Genomic DNA, 22,503 nt, shown 5'->3' on the forward strand with positions numbered 1-22,503 from the left:
GACTCTCTGAGTGCATTCTTGGTTCCAGTATTAAGGACTTGGAAATGAAGGGGCATATGACTGTCATGTCAAAAACGAGGTTGGAATCTTTGAATTCCAATGCTGGATGGGACAATGAACCTGTTCCCTTTCAAAGGGATTGTGGAAATAATTAAGAATATTTTCTCTTGATTGATATTTGATGGAGAATGTATACACTTGAGAATGAGAGGTGAAAGGATAAATAAAATAAATAATCAAGCTGGGCCCAAAAAAGTACAGGTGGAAAATTAAGTCTAACAGGACTAGGGTCACAATTTAAGGGTCTAGAACATTTAGATTCATACAAGCAGTAATTGAAATTCCAAGGACAAGGGATATCTTGATTCTAAGTCCCTTTACTGTAAACACATCCAAATCTGCAGGCATATGCCATGTCTTGTAACAGGGCAAATATGTTTAGGTCACTGTGTGACCTTTAGTCAGTCTCTTTTCCTCGTAGACCCCAGTTACCCAATATGCCAGAATGAAGGTGAATTGAGTCTAAATGGTTCTTGTTTTTCTTTCAGCACTGACTTTTCGTAGCTGTTTAAGTCTACAGGATTCTTATCCATTCAATAAGTATTTTTTGAGTGCCTCTTGGGTGTTATATACCATGCCAGGTAGTGAACAAGGTACTACTTTTTTAAGGATATTGGTATAAAGGTCTCTTTATTTCTGGAACTTCTTGGTTTTCCTGAGAATGGTTTTAGAGCTCCACGTAGACAGCGAAAGCTCAGAACCAAATACCTACTACTCTTTTCAGAGCCATGAGTCCTGTTGTTTTAAATGCATTCTCAGCCACCTGGGAGTGATAATTGTCCTCTTTCTCACTATTATTTTATCATTCTTCTGAATCACAAACATGTTAAAGAGGTCCCAAATGACTCATAAAGCTAGTTTCTGCATAATTATTTCAAATAGATACTTCGTTCATAATAAAAGAGGTTGGTGCTCATTTAGGGCTTACTCTTTGCCAGGTGTTTTAATGCAGAAACTCATTAAATCCTCATAGCAATTTGAAGAAATAGTATTGTTAATTTTATTTCAAAGAAAAGGCAAAGTGGTGCTCTAAATTAAAAGATATGCTCAAGGTCACACAGCTAGGTACCAGTGAAGAAGAATTATGCCAGAATCCAAAACTCTGTGAAGCTCCATGATTATGCCATGCTTTCTCTTATTCTCAGAGACAAGAGAGGTTTTTGGTGTAACTACTTTGTTCAAGGGCCCTGTAATAAGTGTTTTACATTTATCATCTTGTTTAATCCTCATAATTTAATTAGGTAGTTAGTGTTATCCACATTTGAAATAGTAAAAACAAGTCAGACTGATCAGTGGACTTGACAAAGGCCACACAGTTAATGGAAGAGCTGGGGTTTGGACTCAGACTTATCTAAATCTAAAGCCAGGATCCTGTTTTCTGATAACTGTGGTCTCATTCCCAAGCATTCTCTTAGCTATGGCATGAGCATTCCAACTCAAATTATCATTTCCTTTGGAGTCTGTGGTCAGCTCCTCTGACATGCTCCAAGAAAATTTATGTAAAATTCATCAGAAAGGCTTGGAAAGTGGCCTGAGATGCCCCAGGATGACCTCACGAAGTAGGACAAGTTTCCCTAGATCTAAGATGGTGAATGAAAGTGTTTATTTTCTAGACTCATCAAGGCACTTCTTGAGCCTGGTGGCAAGGCAAGGGCTTCCAGAACAGCAACTAGAAAGAGCCTCCTAGGTCATGTTCAGGCTGTTTTTGGAACTTCCCACTGGGGTTTTCCATGTTTGAGAGCATGACCTCTAGAACCTTTGCATAAGTTAAAATCTTATCTCTGCCAGTTGCCTGCTTTGAGACCTTGAGCAAGTTGCTTAACCCCTCTGTGCCTTAATCTTCTCATCTTTGAACTGGGATAACAATAGTACCTATGTCCTAGAGTTTTATAAAGAACAGGAATAAAAATCACATTTCAGAATAGTTATGAGGGTGAAATGAGACCTTGTGCACAAAAGTGCTTCATAGACTGATCTGGAAGCAGAGAGTACAGCCTTCCCCTCATCTAGTGAAGAGAAACTGCTAAGATTCATGATGCTCCTCAGGTTCAGATCCTTAAGAGAATAGATTAGTGGGATTGGTACAACCATTATGGAAAACAGTATGGAAATTCCTCAGAAACTAAGAATTGATCTACCATATGATCCAGAAGTCTCTCTACTGGGTATTTACTCCAAAGACATGAAAACCCATATCCAAAAAGATATTTGCACACTGATGTTCATAGCAACATTATTCACAGTGGCCAGGACATGGAAGTGACCAAAGTATCCTACAAGAGATGATTAGATAAAGAAGCTGTGGAATATTATTCAACCATAAAAAAAAGATGAAATACTGCCATTTGCAACAACTTGGATGGCCCTTGAGATAATCATGTTAAGCAAAATAAGCCAGACCGAAAAAGTTGAAAATCACATGATATCACTTATATGTGGGATATTAACCTAAAAGTAATAAATGAACAGGACAAACAAACAGAGACTCATGGCCATGGACTATAGACTAGAGTTACCAGAGGGGAGTGGGGAAGGAGGTGGTAAAGGGGGTAAAAGCAGTCAAATACGTGGTGGCAGAAAGAAATCTAACTATGGGGAGTGAACATAAAGTGTACAGCTAAAACTTATTAGATTTCATTAACCAATGTCACCATAAAAATTAAAAAAAAAAGTTATTAAGAGGATAGATTGTGTTCTTTCTGTTCAGATGTCTAGGAAGACAATTCCCGAAACCAAATTTCAAACTTCAAGCTGATAGGAGTAGTTGAGAGTTTCTTAAAATCACAAGGGCCCCCAACCAAAAGTTTCAGTCAGGGTTTAATCTTCTTCAATAATGTGCAAGTGAGAGAAAAAAAATAAAGAAAGAACCTCATTCTTAAATGAAAATAAAACACCCTCTCTGCCACTAGTCATCTATACCCTGCATCTAACCATCTTAAGCAGTAACTTGTCCCAGGTCCAAAGGCCAATGTGAGATTAGAAAACTCCTAAAATTCTTAAGTGATAAAAGTACTAGGAATATCTTTTATTCTAATATTTGGTCTTTAACCCTGATATGGTTAGGGTTCCTGATATGGAGCTCCTAAATCTCTTGGAATTTCCTGGGTGACAGGATTGTCTTTTGTTTTAATCTGGCAACTCTGGGTGGGATCCTGGATGGCTCTTGGATGAGGGCTCATCACTGCAAAGACCAAGCTATATTAGAAGTTTAGAATTTTCAACCTCACCCCCCACCCATCCTCCAGAGAGGGTAGAGGGCTGGAAATGGAGTTAATGATTGATCAGGACTACATAAATTTCCAATAGTATCGGACTCAAAGAGGTCCCAGATTGGTGAACACATACGAATGCAGAGAGGGTGATTTACCCTAACTCCATAGGTACCCTCCCACACCTCATTTCATGTAACTCTTCATCTTGCCGTTCATCTGTATCCTTTATCATATCATTTAATAAACTGGCAAATGTAAGTAAGTGTTTTCTCGAGTTCTGTGAACTGTTCTAACAAATTAATTAAACTTGAGGAGGGGATCATGGAAACCTCCAATTTCTAGACCAGTCACTCAGAAGTTGTGGATAACCTGGAGACCTATTACTTGTGATTGGCATCTGAATTGGGGGCTGCCTTATGAGACTGAGCCCTTACCTGTGGGATCTGATGCTATCTCCAGATGGATAGTGTCAGATTCAGTCAAATTGTAGGACACACAGTTGGTGTCACATAGAATTGCTTGGTGGAGATGGGGGGTGGAATGCCCTTGTATTTAGTGTCAGAAGTGTTGTGAGACAATTAGTTCTGTGAGAGTAAAGGAGACGCACAGGAGGGAAAACTGGGTTTTCCAAATTCAGCCAACTAGATTGATTTTAGAGTATAAGGAATGACTATAAGGTACATTTCAAAATTGGTGAGACAGCTCCAAACAACTGGAACACCTGAGTCTGGTCTCTGTCCCAGATTGTTCCATTAGCTCAGGGGTCCCTAACCCCCTCCCACACACCAGTACCTGTATGTGGCCTGTTAGGAACCTGGCCACACAGCAGAAGGTGAGCTGCAGGTGAGCGAATGAAGCTTCATCTGTATTTGCAGATGCTCCCCAGAGCTAGCATCACCTCCTCAGCTCCACCTCAGATCATCAGGCATTAAATTCTCATAGAAGTACCGGTCCCTGGTGCCAAAAATGTTGGGGACCACTGCATTAGCTAATTTAGTGACTTTGGCCAATTCCTTCATCATCTCCAATTTTAAGATAAGGCTGTTGGAAACAGAAACAGATTCATAGATACAGAGAACAAATTGATGGTTGCCAGAGTGAAGAAGGTTAAGGGTATGGGTGAAAAAGGTGAAAGGGAATAAAGGTATAAATTTTCAGTTATAAAATAATTAATTCACAAGGATGTTATGGTATAGCACAGGGAATATAGTCAATATCATAATAACTTTGTACAGTGACAGATGGCTGCTAGAATTATTATGGTGATCATATTGTAAGGTATATAAATGTCAAATCACTATGTTGTATACCCGAAACTAATATAATATTGCATGTCAACTACTTTAATAAACAGATAAATAAATAAATAGATAGATAGATAGATAGATAGATAGATAGATAGATAGATAGATAGATAAAAATAAGGCTACTGGGTTAGGTGACCTCAGGGGAAAGAAAGTCCTGGGTTACCAGTAGCAATTTATAATTTTGCGGGATTTTTAAAAATTTTATGACAAGGAAGTGAATAATTCAATAGTAAAATGCCTAAAGCCTAACCCAGCCAATAACTTTTCTTTTGTCAACTGACACCTTTCTTTCTACCTATTTGTCTCCATAAGGACCTGAATTCAAACTGATTTAACTATCTAGGTGGTAAATAACCAAAAGATTCAGAAGAAAATAAGGTACATAAAATGGCGCTCTCTCCTTATCATTCTCTAGCCCCTTCCTATTGCTTTCTACTTATCTGTAATACTTATGAGTACTATACCACCTGATATATTACGTATTTATTGGTTTTGTTTTTCTAGCTAAACCATTCTGTAAGTTTCATGAAGGCCAGAATTTTTGTCTGTTTATTTCTTGCAACAACTCAAGTGTCTAAAATAGTATCTGGAAAATAGTAGGTAGCTCAAAAACATTTGATTAATTGATTTTTTTTTTGAGTGAAGGAAAGAAGAATCCTGTTATTTCTGCTGCCTCTCTCCCAAGTTATGGGAGAGGAAGAGGGTAAGGGGGAAGGAGAGGGAGAAGAAGTTGGAGTTTTAAAAAATAGCCAAGCCACATAGTTAGGATTTTTGGCAAAATCCTTGTGCTCTTATTCCCTTGTCCCTTCATCTTGTCTGTCTACTTCCAGGGCAATCAAAACAGGCTCTGTGCATTTGTCAGCATGAAATACCTAGCAGAGGAGCCCTGAGGTCTGCCTGAAAGGTGAGGCTCTGGGTCTCAAGTACACATGGATTTTATGTCAAGTTCAGGGAGAAAATAAGTGCTCAGTTGCTCAGAGCAAGCCTACTTTGCCCAAGCCTTCTAACAAAGTTCCTCTTAGCATTCATCCACTTACCAGACTAGCTCCTCTGGCTCCATTTGAGCCCAAAGGAGTCATTCCAACAAGGTGTTTATGATAGCTACTTGCCTCTCTCTAGCTAAGGTACGACACTGAACAGAACAGGTACAGCTTTCAAAAGCTAAACTGCTAATTCCAAAGGGCTTCCTAGCCCCACCCTTCTTTTCAGACTTCTCAGTGGCCCACAGAAAATTCTGGCACTAATTAGATATAGGGAGCAAATAATCGAGAGATGGTAACAGCCAAATGGAACTGCAAACTGGCCTGGCCTTGACTTAGATTTCAATTTGTCCTAAATAACTCATAAAGAGAACGAGTGAGGGAGAAGACCGACCTAATGATGGATTTTGTTTTGTTTTATTTTGTGTTTGTTTTCTCTGGTCATTTTCCCCCAGGAAAACAAGTGTTTCCCCCAGGAAAACTGACTTAGGAAGTGGAAAACAATGTGGTGCTCTGGTCTGTATTTTGGCTCAGGAGACATGTTTAGAAGAAAAGAATAAGTGAGGTTTATTTTTCCTTCATTCTGTGATCTACACTGGAAATGGTTTCTTGCTCTTTGGTTCTGGATGTCAGAAGTAGGAATGGTAAGAGACCAGGAAAGACCACTAAGGCTGAGAGAGAGGCAGACTTGGTCCCACTTTTGAGTCCTATACTTCCCTAACTGACCAGGACCAGGTCACAGACATTCAAAATGCTGGTACTAAATACTATGTTTAGCATTCAGCTCTAGGTTTAACACTGAATACACATAGCCAATGAATCTGTGCTATTTTTATAATCTGTGTTAGAAGACAATATCAAGATTATCAGGGCTTTAAAGGACATTAGATACCAAAGCACTTCTTATTCCATCTTTACCAAGTAGTTGTCTTGCCTCTGTATGCAGGATCTTCATTGTCTCACAAAACAGCTGTTATACATTTCAAAAATTTTGTTTTGTTGTTGTTTTGTTTTAAATTGATGTACACTATTATATTAGTTTTAGGTATATAATATGATTCGACATTTGTATATATTGTGAAATGATCACCCCGATAAGTCTAGTTGCCATCTATCACCATACAAAGATAATAAAATATCATTAATTATAGTCCCCATGATGTTCATTGCATCCCTATGGTTTGCTCTTTTTATAACTAGGAGTATGTACCTCTTGATATCCTTCACACTCTTTGCCTACCTCCCAACACCTCATCCCTGTGACAACTACCAATTTGTTTTCTTTATAACTCTTATTTTGTTTTATTTTATTTTTTTTATTTGTTTTATTTTTATATTCCACATATAAATAAAATCATATGGTATTTGTCCTTTTCCTTCTGACTTATTTAACTTAGCACAATACCAACAAGATCCATCCATGTTGTCACAACTGGCACTATTTCATAATTTTTATGGCTGATTAGTATTCTAGTGTGTGTGTCCAATTTACATTTCCACCAACAGTACACAAGAGCTCCATTTTCTCCACATCCTCACCAACATTTTTATTTCTTGTCTTTATGATAAGAGCCATTCTGACAGATGTGAAATGGTAGTTCATTGTGTTTTTGATTTGCATTTCCCTGATAATTGGTGATGCTGAACATCTTTTCATGTGCCTGTTAGCCATCTGCATGTCTTCTTTAAAAAATATCTATTCAAGTCCTTTTCTTGTTTTTAAATCAGATTGTTTTGTTGTTGTTATTGAGTTATAAGAGTTTCTATATATTTTTGATAGTAGCTCTCTATCAAATATATAGTTTGCAAATATCTCCACACATTCAATAGATTGCTTCTTCACTTTGTTGATTGTTTCCTTCACTGTGCTTCACTGTGCAGAAGTTTTTCTTTTGTTTGTCTTGTGTTGTCTCATTTGTTTATTTTTACTTTTGTTTCCCTTGCCTTTGGAGTCAGGTCCACAAAATTATTGACTAGACAGATATCAAGGAGCTTACCTCCTATGTTTTCTTCTAGGAGTTTTATGGTTTCAGGTTTTACATTCAAGTTTTTAATTCATTTTGAGATAATTTTTGTGTGTGGTATAAGATAATTGTTCAGTTTCAGTCTTTTGCATGTAGTTGTCCAGTTTTCCCGATATCATATATGGACAAGATTGTCCTTTCTCAATGTATATTCTTGACTCCTTTGTCATAATTGATCATATATGTGTGGGTTTATTTCTGGGTTCTCTTTTCTCTTTCACTGATAAATGTGTCTGTTTTTATGCCATTGCCATACTGTTTTTTTTTTTTGTTATCATAGCTTTGTAATATAGCTTGAAATAAAAGTTTTATTGTTTAAAATCACATTTTTTCCTTATAGTCAGAAATTAACTCCATTTAATTTTCAGTTTCTGCCTTTTCAGGATCATACAAGATAGGTAGAGTTTTATTTTTCCAGAATGGACATATACTAGAGAGAAAGGCATCTAAGGTTATGTACTATTATCACACCCATTCTACAGATGTAGAGACTATGGAAGTGAGAGAATTTGGAACATTTTGATTTGGGAGTAAGGCTAATATGTCTTTGCAGATGTTCCTTTCCATCCTGTCACATTCTAATTACTGCTAGTACAAATCAATGGTTTCACATTGTCCTGGCCTTTGATAGAGATCTTCTGAAGGGTGATCTACCCTTAGGGAGGCTGTTGGGCTATGGAAAAGCCCATGCAAAATGAGCTGATTTAAAAACGTTCTGAATATTATGTTAAGATGTTTTCCCAGAGGACCCTAAGTGTCTGGGTAGAGCAAGAGCAGATGTTAGGGATGTTGGGAGAGCATCTTCACAGATCCCTCAACAGGAATTTCCATAGCTTCCTAACTGGGAATGGAGCCAATCTTGTCCCTCCCTTCCTCTCTCCCTCTAGTCTCCCTCTCAGCAAGGCCACATATCCCAGTCTTACCTCTCAAGACACCAAGAGCTATTCAGGAGAAACTCAGAACCTATGGTTTGACAGTTCCTATGACAGTCAGGGCAGTCAAAAGGATAGACAGAGACATTTCTGGACTGAGCTGCTAAATTTGCAATCACTTTATCTCCTTCAAATATGGGTGTGGGACCAGTTAGCAGTAGAGGCTGTAGCTATTGAGGAGAGCACCTATGATCTCCAGCCCTGCTAACTTCTCTTTCTGAAGATTGCAGGTCTATAGGGTCACCTAATGAGCATAGACAACTAAACACAGTATCATCTGTTATTTGCTACCTTGCCATGAGACACTGAGGCTAGGGATATGACCACAACCTTGTCCAGGTCCGAAGCTAATATAAGTGTTAATCAAAAGTACTACAGCAAAAGACAAAAGCATAAACTTCAGGGCTTTGTCTCTGAACTATACTTGTGCAACAGTATGTTTGACAGACACTGCTTGTTTTTGCCTTATTTCTTTTCCCTTTCTTCCATAGTAATAGATTTTATAACTGAGATTATGGCTGCTTATTTACAGACTATACTTCCTATCCTTCTTAGCAGCTAAGGTGACCATGTGACTAAGTTCTGGTGTGTGTGCGAATTCTCTGTCATGTTCTTAAATGGTAGAGCATGAGTTCTCTTTCTCCACTTGGTGGTGGAGAGCTATCTCAGACCATATGGATGAGAACAACACTTTAGGGATAGCAGAGCAACGGGGATACCGAATCATTGACTAGGGTGGTTATGTGTTATCATGTTTAAGTCATGTTATTATTATTTTTTTAATTGTATGGGTCTTCATATATTTAAGCATATTTAAGAAATTATTATTCTATTTACTTTGTTATATTAATATTGTTGTTAATTGTTTATTGAGATATAATTGACATATAACATTAGTTTAAGGTGTATAACATAATGATTTGATATTTGTATACCCTGTGAAATGATCATCACAATAAGTTCAATCATTGTTATTTGAAGTATCTAAAACAACAGCCAAATCTATAACTTAACTAACACAGAAGGCTTATATTCAAGTTTTGGCTGCTTTCTAACATACTATATGAGACCTTAGATAAGTCATTTCCTCACTCTGGGCCTAAGCTTTTTCTTCATCTTTAAAATTAACAAGATAATGGAGTTGGATTAGATGACCTTATGCTTTGAACTAGCTAGGCGACCCTAAGTAGGTTATTTGTTTCCTCTTGACCCCTATTTCCTAGTTTTTTATTTGGAGTGACTTTCCCACTTGTGATGGTGGTCTATTTCTGCTAGGCTGTGCTGCTATGCTGCTTTTATATTTTTTTTCTACTAGAGTATATGCAGATTGAAAGAAGAGAACCCATAGTTATTGTTTAATAATGTATCCCATTGGCCTACTGCAGGGCTATGCACCTCTGTCTATATGGGTGTTTAAATCAGATTGAAAGAAGAGAATCAGACTCACTATCCAAGTCTTTTAGAACCAGAAAGTGGACTACAGATTTCTTTTTCGGTAGGCAGGAGGTAGTGTAGAGAGCCAATACAGAGACTGCAGGCTTATGCCTCCCCCAACCCCTGTGTCTTCAGATAAACTGTCTCTTTGACCATCAGTGGGATGCAAAAGGCAAGTGTGGGCTGTGGTAAGAGGAGAAAACAAGGCTTCATCAGACCATTCTGTAGGGACATGGGGAAAGAGATGACAGCTGGTGGCCAGTTCCTTAATTCTCTATCTGCCATGAGCCGATATATATATATATCAAATATATATATATATATATCAAATATATATATATATATATCAGATATATATTTATATATATATAAATATATATCTGATATATATATATCAAATATATATATAAATATATTTATATATATATATCAAATAAATAAATAATAAAAATATATATATATATATATTTGGTCCTGAAAAATTCTGAATTGAGTTTATCAATAAGGTGATATCAGTAAGGCATCAGTTGAAAGTATAAGAGAAAAAAAAACAGGCAACATGATCTTGAGAAAGCATAAATTATGTGGCTCTTGATCAGAGAACCCCTAGGATGGATGGAAAATATTACCAGGTTTTTGTTATCCTCTTTCCTTCCTTTTCACATAGTCTACTGGTGAAATCCCAAGTCAAAGAGTAGTTTTACCACAGAGGGAACATAGAGAAAGTGATAGTGGTGGGTAGGGATGAGGAATTTTGCTCTATGTTTGGCGTTGCCCTTTATTTGACTATTTGGAGTAGACTATAGTCTGCATTTAGACACTTGACTTGATTAGAAACTATTTCTTGGGAACTAGGGTGCCTAAGATACTCTCTTTAAGTAGTAATGGTCAACAGTTTGGGCAGAAGGTTCTGATAAAAGATAAGATAAAATGACAGCAAAGGATGGTAATTTCTTCACCTCATGTCATTTTAATGATAGCCCTGTAAGGCAAGTATGATGCTTATTTTAAAGATGATAAAACAGAGGACCACAAAGGCAAAGTAAATTGCCTAAAGTTACATGGTCAGTAAGGGCTTGAGTCAGAGAATCTAAGTTTGGTAATAGATTCTAAGCCTACCTGTTTCTTCATTATATGCCCACCTAACTGCCAGGGTGACAAGTGATAAGCCTTAATTGATAGACTAGCAGAGATGGCATAAAACCACCAAGGGCTTACTCCAGTGTCCAGACTGGAAATTACCTAACCATGTCAATTATGGTAGTGATGGGGATAGTGATGTTAGCTATTTTTAATTTTTCAAATTAGCCTACTCTTTTTGATATTGGAAGGCCCCAAGAAATCTAGGAAACATTCATAGGTAACCAAAGGATGAATCAATAACATAGAAAATCTTATGAGTTACACAACAAAAAGATGCTAGATAAGAATCTAGGAAGCTTCCCTCCCACCCTCAACCTCTGTTCCTTTCCAAAGCATTGATGTTGAGAAAGAAAGGATGCAGAGGCATTGTCATAGAGCTAAATAAGGACCCAGCTGGCTTCTCCTTATTCTGCTTTCTGATGAAATAAGACTAAAATAAAAGGACTGTTCCATCCAAGAATGGCTCTTATTTTTCATGGGCTCCAACACTTCCCACCTCCTTATCAGAAGCCCAACATCTAGGCGAAAGGTAAACTAGGCTTCTCATACTAGCTGGAAGCTTTTATGATGGAAGACAATGCAGAGGTATAGAAACTAAAATAGAACATTGGTTTGGGGAAGAGACAATCTAAGTCACATTGGCTGTCAAGGCACTAGATAAAACTGGGGTCAGGACCGTATAAGGCAGACAGTGCTGGCTGTGCTCAGAATGTGTGATATCATTTTCTTCTACTTCTAAGAGAAATCACCTGTTATTTATCCAGGATAAGCCATGGAAGACAATGTAATCCTCTCCTTCCAGTCCCTTTAATGTACAGAAACAGTTACCGAGATGGAGTTTTGGCCCTCCCCACTTCAAATTACACTTTCTAAATAAGAAGAGACCAATTTTTAAGTATCTCTGGTATCAGAAAAAATTACAGGAGATGAATTTCATCACAGCTCTGAAAATTCTTTCAGCATAGAAGTCTAATCAGCAAACTTCTGGTGACTAAAAAGCACCTCCGAAAGCCCTGTCTCTGCATAGCTGAGGTAGTTCCTATCATATCTCCGCTTTGAATTTTATTCTAACAAAATAGAGACAGGAACCTGAAACTGTTGCATGAATCCCAACAACTCACCATTGACAATCAGTTGTATGGTGAGGTTTTTGTAGAGGCCATGCTTGGTGTTGCTCAGAGCAAAAGTGTAATTCCCAGCATGCTTTACATTCACTTCCAGGATTGTGAGTTTGTATTTAAGAGGGTCAGGCTGAAAGGTATGGTTTATTGGGAGTAGCTTTCCATCTTTGAACCTGCGAGTCATGGAGAAGGTATGGTTAGTACAATGCAGTCCTCTAGGTCATCCAGCTTTCTACCCGAGGGGCATTTTGATTATGCTTCATCATGATCAGCAAGGAGACAAAACAATGGAATCTTTTCCATAAAATTCCCAGGCTGAAGCACCTTAGTACAGCTATAGTGATAGTAAAAGATTAAATTTGTCCCTTCCTTTCGCTTTAATAGTCAAAACTTTTGGAAAGTGCCCTTACTCATGCTACCACTTCTTCACTTTCCATCCATTCATTAGCACTTTAAACTCAGATTTTGATCCCTGAAACTCTTTCAAGATCATATTTTCCAAGTTCACCAGCAATGCCCTAATTATCACAGCCAGTGGCCTTCTCTCAGCATTCATAACCCCCAGATATTCTAAAGTGTTTGATTTTAGGGACCAAGTCTTCCTCTCTTAGCTTCTGGGACACTATTCTAATCATTGTTTCTCTCTCTTCTTCACTGACTCTTCTTCCATTTTTTACCCCTTCAATAAGTACTTCCTACAGAGCAAGCACTTAAAATACTTCAGCAGACAAAATGAGAGAGAGGAGGCTTTGGCTAAGAAATTTTAGGAGTTGCTAATGAGCCAAATACATTGAGGGTGTTGTGTAAATATCAGTAATTCACAGTAGTAGCATAATAAATGCTTATAAATTTCCCTAATATAAATCTGCCTCAGGATCCTGCCTTTGGGCTCTTTTCTCTCTGTGCATAGCCTGGGTGCATTTATCCACTCCTAGTTGATGGCTCCTCAGTCTCTAGCTTCAAAATCTAGCTTTAGAATCATACTTCTAAATGTTCATTGACTATCTCTAAATGATCTCATCATGGTGTTCCTTTTCTGTTACCTTTACACTACTTTTTCATCCTGATGAAGCCCAGACTGTCTATAACAACACAAATCTCACATTCCACCAAACTTGAAAACTGTGAAGTACTTCAGATCCTTGGGCATTGATTCATACATCTAATTGGATACTGAATCTTGAAGATTCTACTTCTGAACTGTTTCCCAAATCTATTCCTCCTTATATTCTCTTTATATTCTGATTATATAGGCCCATATTATATCTCACATGAACTATTGTTATAATGCCCTAAACCAGAAGCTATTTCTCCAATCTTTTTCCATTCCAAACCACATAAGGCCACATTGATCTTACTAAAGCTTAGCTTCAAATTTATCACTCCTGACTCCAGAGTCTTTGATTGCTCTCTAACTGCCTTTAATAGGCAATAGAGATTTAAAAAAAAAAAACACAATAATTTATCATTTACTCCTCAGAACAATTCTATAACACAGGATATTATCACCCAGATTTTACAGATGAAGAAATTGAAGCTTAGAGAGTTCAAGTAACTTGCTTGGTAATTTGATGAACTGGAATTGGGACACAAGTTTGACTGGCTCAAAAGCCCATATTTTTTCTACCTTATCACTTCTTACCCTGACATTCAAGGATCTCTATTATACTGGGTAAGATCACCTTCAAGACTCCTTCCAAATCTGTTTGTGGAATTCTACAATGGCTTTGGCTACTTTCCCAGCTTTATCTCCTCCTCTCTTTTCAGAGTAAAAAACTCTCTTTTTTTCCTCTCAAATACATGAGAGATTGAGAAAGGAAAGAGGAAACAAGCCAAGAAACCTGTGGAGAAGGAGATGAAGCATTCATTTCTGAAGCTGTGAGTTCCCTGAAAGTAGGATTAAGGTTAGAGTATATTTCTGAGTCCGCAGTACCTAGTCCAGGGTCTGCTATATGACAAAAGAGCAGGTCTTAAGGAAGGGGTTAAGAGACTCTAGAGAACAGAAACACTCAGGAAAGAAAACCCTACTTACCAGGTCACATTGGGGCGAGGGAAAGCATCCACTCTTATTCCCATTTTGAGAATACTTTGCCCTGCTGTCACCTCATAAGTGTGTCTTCTCTTGTAGCTCACATTGAGGAATGATTTTTCTGGAAGTAGAACAGGGTTGAAGTTCGAGGAAGAAGGTATAACTGAATCCCAATTTTGCTCACCCTTCCTGTTAGCGGTCACATCCCCCCCTGCCTGGCAGAGCCAATCTTGATTGTCATAAGCTGGTGTTTCTCAATGTGGATTGGAGGGATGTACTGTTAGCATTTTCAAAGGGTTAATTCTTTGTTTTGCAATACTGTCCTGAATTTTGAAAGATATTTATAATCCTTTAATAAGCAATACAGCTTATTATAATAAACTTTGTCCAATCAATGCCAGTAATAACCTCCAGTCATTTTGACAAAAAAAAAATGCCCTCATGCATTTCCAATACCCCTAAGAGATAGTACTGCTCATGAGATGAGAACCACCTAATTAAGCCAATCATGTTGGTCTTATTCTTTGTCAGGTGATTATTTAGACATGGGCAGATAATGTATTTCTGAAGAGTGAAACAAAAGGGGAAATTAGCTAGGGGACTTCTGGGAAAGATCTTCAAAACTCCTAAAAAGAAACACAAATCATGGGATTTTCACTTATTCCTGTCTCTAAGACACTATCATTAGCATATGGGATCTGGGACTGTGGCAGCATGAGGGGCACTTTGAAGATAATGAGAATAGTAGAATAGAACAGGGGAAGGAACCTGGTTTCTAGAATATATTGATGACCCACTAAGTCAATCAGCACTGGAACCATACACCTTAAGACTCCTTATTACACGAGATAATTGTCATTATTGTTTAAGCTATTTTTAGTCAGGTTTTCTTTTGCCTAAAACGGAAGGCAATCCAGCTGATAGAAGTGGCTATATAGAATCCAGAGGCTGAGAGAACTAAAGTAGGTTACCTTATAAACCAGGCTGCAGAGGATTGAATTGAGCTTAAATAATTAAATTTCTTACTGCAGAATAAACCTAGAGTGTGTTTGTATTTTTAAGTATTTATGTGTGGATAGATACTAGTATTTGTGGCTTAGGATTTTCATAGATACATGTAAAAATTAAGTATGTCTATATAACTATGCTAGGATGTGTATGTGAGCATGTGTGAGTAATATGTGTATGTGTGCATATGTGTATGTATATATATGTGTCTTTGTAAGAAAAGAACTCTATGAACTCAAGGTAATCGGGTTAAATTGAAGTTCACTTAATTATTTCCACTAAGCAATTTATGTTCACATTCATATCAGAAAAAAAAACAAGCTAGAAGCACCCTTAAACTTTATATTATGATTATGAGTAAATGATGATGATGATGATGATGATGATGATGGTGATTATGATGATAAGTGAGAAAAATGAAGGTCTGGGAGGTGCAGCAAGTTGTACAAGATCGCACCACAAATTGGCAAAGAAGATAAGAGATTCAAGAATCTGGTCTTTACACGGTCCAAAATACTGATGAGTTACTTTACCCTATATCCTTAAAATATACAACTATAACTAGCCAACAAGATGTAAAAGTGTGTAAGTTAGATAACAGTGCTTCCCAGCATGCAATTTCTATGCCAGAGTGAAAGAACAGGAAAGGGGCTGACTGACATTTGCTACCTTTTCTTATTTAAGCACCAAAGCATTGGGAGTGTAAGCCTTGGAGACCATAACACTGCGAGAGAAAATGAAGATATGTCTGAGTGATTTCTTTCATATAGGGGGAAGAGAGTAGGCAGGCTAATCCTTAGGGAAGAGTCATGAATAAAAGTTTTACATACTGTACACTACGATGGTGATGTTGGCTTGCAAGGCAGTGTTGTTGTCTTCCCTGCAAATGTACAAACCCTTGTCTTCCATAGTTACATTCCAGATTGTCAAGTTACTATAGCTTTTGTACACAGGGGAGCCTTGGTACAAGTTCCTTTTAACTTCGCAACACCTGGGTATTGTCTTGGACTGTGAGATGGGAAAGAAAAAAGAACATAATTTCAATTGTGATTATTGAGCACTTCTAGGTACCTAACTTGTTGAGAAGCCAAAGAAAATCCCTTTGAAGAGCTGACACTTTTCTGCACTTCTATTAAATCACATATGTAACTAATGAACCATGATATGGTACAGAGTGAAATGCCAGTTCCCTACGAGATTGGCTTCCATAAATGCAGAAGCTGCTTATTAGTCAACTTTGTTGATCTGATTCGCATGTTGCCTGGTTCTTGACCCTGAGTAGAAACTGAGTTGGAATGGCAGGGAGAAAGGATATGGGCAGATTTGTAAAGATTTGGAGCAGGGGCATTGTCCTTACATCTTGCCGATTGAACACCCAGTTCAGTTTTATTCGTCCATTGAATGTGGTCTCTGCAACACATTGCAGAGAAAGAGTGTCTCCCATTAGAAGTCTCTGGTGGTTGTATCTGATGGAGATATTTTCTCTCTTGGTTTCTGGAAAATAGATTAGATGGCATAATGATATTGACAAAGAAGGCAAGATACAAAAATCTTGATTATGGAGTAATTCTTAGAATTCTCAATTCCTTATTCCCTTTCTTAGATGGAAAATATAGACTCAAAACCAAACCAGAAGGTTCCATTTTTCAGAAAACACTAGATAATATTTTATATAAACTATATAGCAAAAGGCTTGATGTTAGTGGCAGGGATTATCTTTTTAGTTCTTGAGGCTTTTCAGTGAAAAAGATTCTACAATACTGGTTAGGAAATCTTATAATCAGTTTAATAACCTCTCCATCAGGAAGTTTTTCCTCCTACTTATCTAAGACAATCAAGCCCTTCTGTGGTTAATTTTACCACATTTCTAAATTCTCTGAGCAAAGAGTCTTCCCTCAGTTAGAAGCCCAGCTTCACTTCTATACAAAGGCAGCAGTAACATAGAGCTCCAAGATGTCTATTCTTTAGCCACAATATATGATATTGCTTCATAGTTTTACAAGGACAACCTTATAATAGCTGAGTATTTATTGCTAGACACTGCCAAACTATTGATTTTATGGGACAACTGATCAGGCAACTGGGAACAGTCCAAAACTGGGCATTATCTACTGACATAAAAAAGTTCTTAAAATAAAAACTTAGAATTCCTGGTTATTAAATGACATGTAAGAGATTATAGCTGGAGTAAGGTTTATACAAATAAGAAGTAATTCTCAGAAACAGCTGGATCCCACTTCCTAACCTAAAATCACAAGGTCACATACCCAAACGCTGTGGGAGATAGAATGACCTGTGTATCTTCCCATTAACTTCGGCAATGCACTGGAGCATGCTGCTATAGAAATGGTATGAAGGTTGGATCACAGTGAAGCCTTTCCGGGGATCCCAGTCTTGGCTTGCATAGGTGAATGTGGCAGAGTGTAACTGTGGGACAAGGAAAGGAGGACATAGGAAGACATAAATGTAAAGTTATCACCAGTTCTCAGTATCATACACAAGCCATCTGCTTTGAAGCCACAAGAGTGGAGTGACCTGTCCTACCCAAACTGGCCCAAGCTTCTTGACTGAGTTTGTGCTAGTTAACCTTTGTTTTCTTCTGAGAAATTAGCACAATTCTGGGCTCAGAGTAGATACTCAACAAATAATAATTATAGTACTAAACACTTACACAACACTTACTATGTGCCAGGTACAGTATTAGCTCATTTAATCCTCACAACAACACTATGAGGTAGGTATTATTATTATTACTCTTGTTTTATAGATGACGTTTATAGGGGATATCTTGTCCAACTCATTGCTTATTATTAGATTGAATATCAAGGTTTAGATCTTTTCTATTGGAGATGTTTAGAGCCAAAAATCCTATGCTAAGATTCATTGGGCCTTCTGTTTAAGATTTGTGAGGGAAATAGAGCTGTTACACTCCCAGGTTTCACATCTACTCATCAGGGCCTCTGATATTTACTGACATTGTGTCACTGTGGATGGCTCTTTCTGCCTCAGGTAAGGACATATGAAAGAGACTTTAAGGAATTTAGTGGCTTATGTGAAGTTCATTTTTAGCCTGTACTTTAATTCAATCAAACATTCAATATTTAATATTGTCTACTTTGTGTTGGGCACTAGAGATCCAGCTGCAAACAGCACAGACTGAATGCTTACTCTCAGCTAGTGGTTTCCAAACAAATCTGAATTATTAAATCTTCCTTTGGTGAACTTAAAAATAATACTAACCAATTGTGAACATTTTTCAAAAATGTTGAAGAAAGTAAAGAAAAAATAATAATAATGACCTGTAACCCAGAAATAGCAACTAGGAACAATGAAACATATTTATTTACAGTCTTTTCTCTATGTATGTAAACATTGTCACATAACTGTACTTATAGTATAAATACAATTTACAGGATAAATTATATTTATACTATTTATATTATACCATTAGCATGTTTTCATATTATTAAAAACTCTTCATAAACATAATTTTAATTGCAGTATAATATTAGTTATTTTATTATTTAACCATTCTTTTATTGTTAGATATTCATGTTATAATAATTTTTGGTTTTGTTATTTAAAATAATGTGGCAATGAATATCTTCATGTTTAAGTCTCTGCTTATTCACCAAACAAGATCCTTGGATGCATAATTACTGGGTTAAAGGGTATAAGCATTTTCCAGGTACCTAATATGTCTTGCCAAAGTCTTTCACAACAAGAATATACCAATTAATGTCCACTGATGTATGAAAATGGACACTATATTTTAAGGAAGATCTTTACAAACTGAAGCAGGGTCAGAAGAGGATGATCAGAACTATGAAGGTACTGGGAGCCTTTTGATATAAGAAATATCTTAAGAAACAAGTTACTTTTAGCTCAACAAAAGAAGACATTTGAGAATGGAAAGTGGTAAGTGGAGTTGGTCATTGGTTGGGGGTAGGGTAGCTTTCTTTCTAGTATTTGAAGAACTCCTACTTGGGAACTGGAAAAAGAATTAAACTTTTGAGTACAACTTCAGAGGTTAAAATGAGTGGAAATGACAGTGATGCATATTTTGGCTCAATCAGAAGTTGGACCACTGTCACTGAAAGCATTGAAGCAAGAGCTGGGTAGTTATTTGTCCAGGATTTTGCAAAATAATTTTTTGCATCAGATGGGAAATTAGACTCCAAGGTCTCTTCCAGCACTGAGGTTCTCTTTTTGACTCCTAGTTCAGTTGTCTTATTCTTACCCAACAGAATCTACTCAGAGCTTTCTTATCTTTAACCTCAGATAAAGATCATCATCCTTTATCTAAAAACACAAAACTTAGAGTTAAAACTTTACCACATTTCTTTTTAGTTTAATGTTTTTTAACTCCTTAATTATTAACTCTAATTAAAATATTTAAAATCATTTTTCAAAAATCACTTTTCACCAGAAGCTTTTGAGATCCCTTTGAGAAGCCCTTACATCATTTCACTATAACCTAAATGTACTTAACTACCAGATACTAGGGTCTTCAGAGAAACTGACAATTAAAAAACATGAAATAAAGAAAACACAAATAACATAGATGATAAATCGCAAAACAAACAAACAAACAACAACAACAAAAAAACAACTGAAAAAGTAACTGAACCCAATAATTGAGGAGAGTCAAAAAATCTTGAATTTATTGCATGCTTATGCAGAAATTCAGAATTTCAGTGGAATACTAAAATAATCCACAATCTAATTACAGAGATAAAATGAATACTCTATCTTAATTCTTTTTCCATTTGACCAGATAAAGCCTCAGTCCTAAGAAAGCAATTAATTCACTTAATTAATCCTGTAGATTAGTGGTTCTCAATGAAGGATAGGGGAGGGATTTTGCTCTCCAGGGAACATTTTACAATGTCTGGAGACATTTTTGGTTGTTACAACTGGGGGGTGGGGTTGCTACTGGCTTCTAATGGGTAGAGGTCAGGAATGCTGTTAAACATCCCACAACGCACAGAATAGTACCTGCCCCATAACAAAGAAGTATCTGACACTACAAGTCAATAATGCCAAGGTTAAAAATCCCTATTAGATTCTACCTCCAGAATCTCTCTGTTCTGCCCTACCCCTTCTCTTTCATCCTAAATTAGCGATTTGGCATCTATATTAGACACTTAATTTTCTATATTAGACACAAGTGCTCAGAATAAGACCCTCCCCTTACTATTGTCTCTACCCCTTTCTACTAACCCTCCCTGACATCCCTCTCCCCACTACAAAAACAACATGTGCTTTAACTATGTAGGTTGTATGGCAGCTGCCCTTTTCATACAAATCCTCCCTCCTTGGCCACAGTGATTGGTCTAGAAGTGGGTGTCAGATTCTAGGTAGGGCAATCAAAACCCTTCCCTGTGATTATTTTCTAATTTGAGGTCAGAGAGAGAATGCTTCTCAGTTCTGCTCTAGCAATGAAGATTTAATACACTGTAGATGACCACATCCCCTTTGTGAAAGAAGCAGGTCTGTGGTATTCACGAGAGGAGCTGTTACTGAACACATGCCCTTGAGGTTCAGCCATACTCTTCCTTTTGAAATACATTTCCATTTTACCTAAGCCAATTCTGGTGTGTTAGGTTTGGTTGGATTTCTGTAACTGTCAACCAATAATTTTGGCTATTCCTTCATGTTTTTATAACACTATTTGTGTTCTTTGCCCAGTTATCCACCTAAGGTGCTTCTACTTATTTATCAGGACTCAGCTTGTCACCAGCTCAGCTCTTCAGTTAAGACTGCCTCATGCAAGGCAGTCTCCTCTGCATTCTCATTGTGTCTGTTACATACAGACATATAATAGAGCACTGAGTCAAACAAACACATTTTTAAGTACAGTATGAAGTCTTCTTCCAACAAACATACACACAGATACTATATTACTTGGAAGGCAAGAATTGAACCCTCGAAAACAACAATTGTAGGTATTAAATAAGATTGTGCAAGTAAAGCTCTCAGCAGAGTGCATGACACTGGTAATGGCCTGTAGTAGGTTAAATGGTGACCCCCTCAAAAGATATATCTACTTGAACTTGTGAATGAGATGTTACTTATAAAACGAATCTTTGCAAATATAATTAACTTTAGGATCTTGAGATGAGATCATCCTGGAGTAGGCTGGACCCTGAGTCCAATGATATATGTTCTTATGAGAGACAGAAGAAGAGAAGACAAACGTAGAAACAGAAGGGAGAAGGCCATGTAAAGACAAACAGAAATTAGCGTTATGCAGCCACAAGCCAAGGAATATGTGGAGCCACCAGATGCTGGAAGAGACCAGGAAGGATTCTCTCCTGGAAACTTTAGAGGGAGTATGTCTCTGAAAACACCTTGATTTAATATTTCTGGCCTCTAGAACAGTGAGAGAATACATTTCTATGCTTTTAAATAACTCAATCTGTGTTAATTTGTTATGATAATTTGCTACACGATAATTTGGACAGTGCTTGGCACAGAGTAGACTTGGTAAATGTGTTAGACTGAAGAAAATTAAATTGAGTTTGACCTCAGGATGCGTTCTGTTTTCCTCCTTCATGAATTTGGCTTTACTTACTGTTACCTATGGGTACACTCCCTTGAATACACTATTGACTTGCTTTTAACTAAAGCTCACTTCTACTGAAGCTACACTTTAAGAAAAGGAGTACTCTTCTCTCTCTTCCATCTGTTGAGTGTCATTTAAATCCAGTAATGAGAATTAAAAGGCAAGAAAGGGAAAGCAAACACCAGTGTGAGTCTTGTGTGGCAGAGCAAAATAATAGGAAAACATGACGAAGACATCAAATTCTAGTCCTAAAGATCATAATTACAGAGTACTTTCACCTACACAACCTATAAATGACATTCAGTCCCCTGATTAAAGATCATTATCCAATCTACACTCCAGGTTCTCTCATTATTAGTTCAGAGCTCATCTCTTTCAGGGTTTAGGAAAACTGACCTGATTCTAGAAACTAATCAAGAGTTATTTACAGCATGACAAAAGCTCCCCATATACTTTCTTCAGAAGCACCCCTTTAATCTACCTCTCAGATCATAGTAGCCAAGCTTCAGGATGAAAATGGTATCTAAGAGTTGAGGCAGAATCTTTAGCCTATAGCTCTTTAAATGGCATATGTAAATTGATTTTTTTAAAAAAAATAAAGTGATAATAAAGAAGCTAACTTGAACTGTGGAAAATGTTGGCAGATTGTAAAAGAAAGTAGAATATTATAGGTTAGTGTCTTTGA

At 37.1% G+C, this 22,503-nt stretch overlaps 1 protein-coding gene across 2 annotated transcripts in view; it reads right to left on the reverse strand.

Moving 5' to 3' along the window:
* Positions 1–22,503, reverse strand: part of LOC120592792 (vascular endothelial growth factor receptor kdr-like) — a 309,580-nt gene that overhangs the window by 254,219 nt on the left and 32,858 nt on the right. For both annotated transcript variants that reach the window (XM_039850483.1, XM_039850476.1), the window contains exons 7-11: positions 17,518–17,677; positions 16,608–16,744; positions 16,081–16,258; positions 14,246–14,363; positions 12,214–12,386 (exon numbers count right to left, since the gene is read on the reverse strand). In XM_039850483.1, the coding sequence (XP_039706417.1) occupies positions 12,214–12,386; positions 14,246–14,363; positions 16,081–16,258; positions 16,608–16,744; positions 17,518–17,677 (766 nt within the window). The remainder of the gene's footprint in view (positions 1–12,213; positions 12,387–14,245; positions 14,364–16,080; positions 16,259–16,607; positions 16,745–17,517; positions 17,678–22,503) is intronic.

This window comes from Pteropus medius, unplaced genomic scaffold (genome assembly GCF_902729225.1).
Source record: "Pteropus medius unplaced genomic scaffold, Ma_sr-lr_union100, whole genome shotgun sequence".
In the NCBI taxonomy this organism is placed as follows: domain Eukaryota; kingdom Metazoa; phylum Chordata; class Mammalia; order Chiroptera; family Pteropodidae; genus Pteropus; species Pteropus medius.